This window comes from Lipotes vexillifer, unplaced genomic scaffold (assembly GCF_000442215.2).
Source record: "Lipotes vexillifer unplaced genomic scaffold, Lipotes_vexillifer_v1.1 scaffold668, whole genome shotgun sequence".
In the NCBI taxonomy this organism is placed as follows: Eukaryota; Metazoa; Chordata; class Mammalia; order Artiodactyla; family Lipotidae; genus Lipotes; species Lipotes vexillifer.
In genome coordinates, this window is record NW_006785319.1 from 3,876,925 (window position 1) to 3,880,761 (window position 3,837).

Genomic DNA, 3,837 nt, shown 5'->3' on the forward strand with positions numbered 1-3,837 from the left:
CGGACGCGCAAGCTCAGCGGCCATGGCTCACGGGCCCAGCCGCTCCGCGGCATGTGGGATCCTCCCGGACCGGGGCACGAACCCGCATCCCCTGCATCGGCAGGCGGACTCTCAACCACTGCGCCACCAGGGAGGCCCTGCATACAGTTTTTTAATGTGAGATTTTCTTTGTAGGGCAAAGTGTGGAGTTGACCTTGACTTAACAACCATGATAATACAGTTGAATTTTCAGACATTTTGGGACCGTTCTTTCATTAAAACTCTTCTCTTTCCTTCAGGGAATACCTCAGTTACCATGTGCCAAAGCATTATACAACTACGAAGGCAAAGAGCCCGGGGACCTTAAATTCAGCAAAGGTGACATCATCATTTTGCGGCGACAAGTGGATGAAAATTGGTACCACGGGGAGGTCAACGGGGTCCATGGCTTTTTCCCCACCAACTTCGTGCAGATTATCAAACCGTTACCTCAGCCCCCGCCTCAGTGCAAAGCACTTTATGACTTCGAAGTTAAAGACAAGGAAGCCGACAAAGATTGCCTTCCGTTTGCAAAGGTAAAGTGAGAACAGCATCACCTTCTCTGTACCTGGCTGCATAGACTATGGCTTCTGTTTCCTTGTGCAAAAACATATGATAGTTTCATGTGAACTATCTCACTGCGCTTCTAAAAATATCTGGAAGCAGGCTTCTCAGAGTCACAAAGACAGTAATTTTGTGCACAGACTGTTCTCTGTGAAAGATAATTTTGGTTGATGTGCTGTGTGGTATCATTTTTGTATTTAGGGCCTAAATGTAATTCTGAGCTACATTTCGGGGTGTGTGTGCGCCAATCGGAGATTTTAATTCCCTGAATTATGGATAACAAAATGAAACATCATTACTTCCTTATTTTATATGAAAATGTCTTTGCTGAAAAGCACACAAGACTATATCTACTGAATTGATAAAATGCTTTGGGATTTTGAGCAGAATGTTGTGTTTTTTTTGGTAAAGAAAAACAGTAGGGTGTACACTTAAATGGGTATTCGGTGTGTTATCAGAGAAAAAGTGAAAAGAACCTGAAAATTAATCTGGACCAGGGGTTCAGGGGGCCTGGGTGGGATGTGAGGTTGCAATTTGTGGGTCTAAACAAATTCAGCCGTCAGCCCCTTGGTGGAGGGGCTGGTCGTTTACAGCTGTCTGGTCTGATGGGGGATGCCAAGCTGACTGGTAATTACCATTCAGTTCATCAGCTTCTTCCATTCACATCCTGAAGACACATCATGGAACTTTTACTCATGTACTCTTACGACTTGAGTCCCATATTGAAAAGAAAATTAGGTGGCGAGCTTCCTGGGATGAGGTGGAGTAACGTTCATTGTTTCTTCAGGATGACGTTCTGACTGTGATCCGCAGAGTGGATGAAAACTGGGCTGAAGGCATGCTGGCAGACAGAATAGGAATATTTCCAATTTCGTATGTTGAGGTAAGTCAGTCTGTGGAAACGTCAGTTGTGTTAGTGTTCTGCTTAGCAAATCAGTCTTCAGTGTGCAATTTGAGTATTCAGAAATCCTCGGGACCGCTTCTCAGTATGTACCTGCGTCACATCGTTGTTGCACACCTTGAACTGATACAGTGTTACATGTCCATTATGTCTCAATAAAACTAGGGGGAGAAAAAGAAAGACAAAAACCTAATCGATTAATAAAAAAAAAAAAAGGCCCTCATAGCACAAAGCCCCAGGAACGCACCTGTTCTCAATCCTGGGATGGAATTTCTCTACCCTGCCCTGCAATTCCTGAGAACCAGGAGACTGAAACGTTTGAACTCTGAACTTTGCCCCCTGCTAAGAGCATTGGTGTGTCTGTTGAATGGGACCCTGGGCTCCCTGCCGGCCCCTGTGCTGTCTGCAGCCACTCTTTTCTGTCGGCAGCTGTGTGGTCAGAGGCTGGTGAAGGTCCCGACTGAGGTGGGAGATGCGTGTTTCTGTCTGTTTACGCGTTCTTCCACGTGCCCCACGTCTCAGAACTGCGACAGCGATTTGCACGGTGGCCTCCAGAAAACGTTAAATAAGCAATGAACTGCCTTCATCCCATCCCAGCAATAACTAGCCACGCTGCCCCCTTTAACCAGCTTTACTCGGAAAGGCACGGCCAACCCGATTCAGCGAAGTCTTCAGTGAAGGCTTTTTAGGAATATGTGTAAAGTAACATGTATTATTTTAAAGAATAACACAAATTAAAAATGGACTAGGAAGTTACATTCAGCCTTATTACATCATATATCATAAACTTTCTTTTTTTTTTTTTACATCTTTATTGGAGTATAATTGCTTTACAATGGTGTGTTAGTTTCTGCTTTATAACAAAGTGAATCAGTTACACATATCATAAACTTTCATGTCCTTTAGTCATGAGACTTTCTTGTCAAAAACAAAATTGAGGGGATTTTCAAACAACGAAAGACCAGCCCAAACAACCGTACAAGGTTAGCTGAGGTCACAGAAGGCTTCTGGGAAGAAGCGATTTCTTAGTGATGTCTGTGTCCTGGGTAAATGTGCGTGGAAAAGGTGCATTGTTATGGCAGAAAGGACACCCATGCCGCACAACCAGCGTGTGCACAGGCCAGAAAGTAAGAGACAGCACAGATCGGGAAATTGAAAGTAATTCTCTTAAGATATCAAAGCATGTATCTTAAGATGTAAAAAAAGAAAACCCACACCACTTGTGTTCCCGTCTTTTCATCTGAGGCATTTATTTTGGCGTGGTTCTGAGGACAAAAATGACAAATTGTGTCATCATAGCCAGCGTTCAGTCTCCCACAGACTGTGAGATGGCCAGTGTTTTCCTAGTTGAACTCCCCTGGACTACCGTGCATCTGAGGAAAGGTAATTCAGACCACGTAAAAGCCTTGAAGTTTATCCGTATCCTTCTGGTGTTCCTGTTTATTAAAATATTTTTTCCTCCTTTGAAAGTAAACAGTAGAAAAATAATTCTCAGCTCTCAGGTAATCCTTCCTGCACATTATTTGCATATTCTAACTGCGGTCACGAAAAGTTACACGCGTTCCCAAGTGTCTGAATCGTTACAGTGAGGAGTGTGGGTACCGCAAGCTTAGTCGTGAGAGCCTGTCTTCGCTTGCTGGGTATTAGCAATAGTACGTGCTAGCACTTGGCATGTGAGGCGTGGAAGAGGACTGCTGTGCTTTTGTTACTGGGCAGGTGTAGAATTGCATGATAGGCATAAAAGATCCACCCACGGCAAACCCAGAGTCACCGAGAGTCACTTGAGTCATGAGGATTATTTACTCTAGCTTCGGTTGGAAAGATAAACTTCTGCCCAAGTGGAAAGTACTTTCATTCTTCTGCCTCTTTTCTTTTACAAGAGTATTTTCCTCATTTGAACCACAGTTTTGCCAGTTGAGACGAGGTGAACAAATCATCTCTCCCGGGGAGACCGTGAGCTTCCCTTTGATGTCAGGCCATCGGATGGAAGTTTCTGGCACCTGGGGATTAGCATGGGGATTCAGCCTTTAGGGGAAGAAGGGGTGGCAGATTTCAGTAGCAACCTACCAAAATTCAGCCATTCAGGTAAAGCGTAGACTGTCTTACAGGGCAGCCTCACATGGAGCGAAGCCAGCTAACCATGGGAATCAAAAACCAGGGCTTTTTCCTGAATAATGTCTTTCTCTTGCTCTGTAAACCCCTTTAGGGTCCAGACCATACCTCGCTGTAAAAACAGACTGTGTTACAAAAATCCACTTGCAAGTTATTTTCTTATACCTTATAGATATACATTTAGGTTTCCACCAGTGTTAGGTGCTTTTGCTTTTTTTTTTTTTTTTTTTTTTTTTTTTTGC

The 3,837-nt window shown here is 44.0% G+C and overlaps 1 protein-coding gene across 1 annotated transcript in view; it reads left to right on the forward strand.

Annotated features, from left to right (window-relative positions):
- The window catches only part of SH3RF1 (SH3 domain containing ring finger 1), a 165,264-nt gene that overhangs the window by 110,516 nt on the left and 50,911 nt on the right, over positions 1–3,837 (forward strand). The window contains exons 2-3 of the mRNA XM_007457375.1: positions 279–554; positions 1,370–1,465. Of these exons, the coding sequence (XP_007457437.1) occupies positions 279–554; positions 1,370–1,465 (372 nt within the window). The remainder of the gene's footprint in view (positions 1–278; positions 555–1,369; positions 1,466–3,837) is intronic.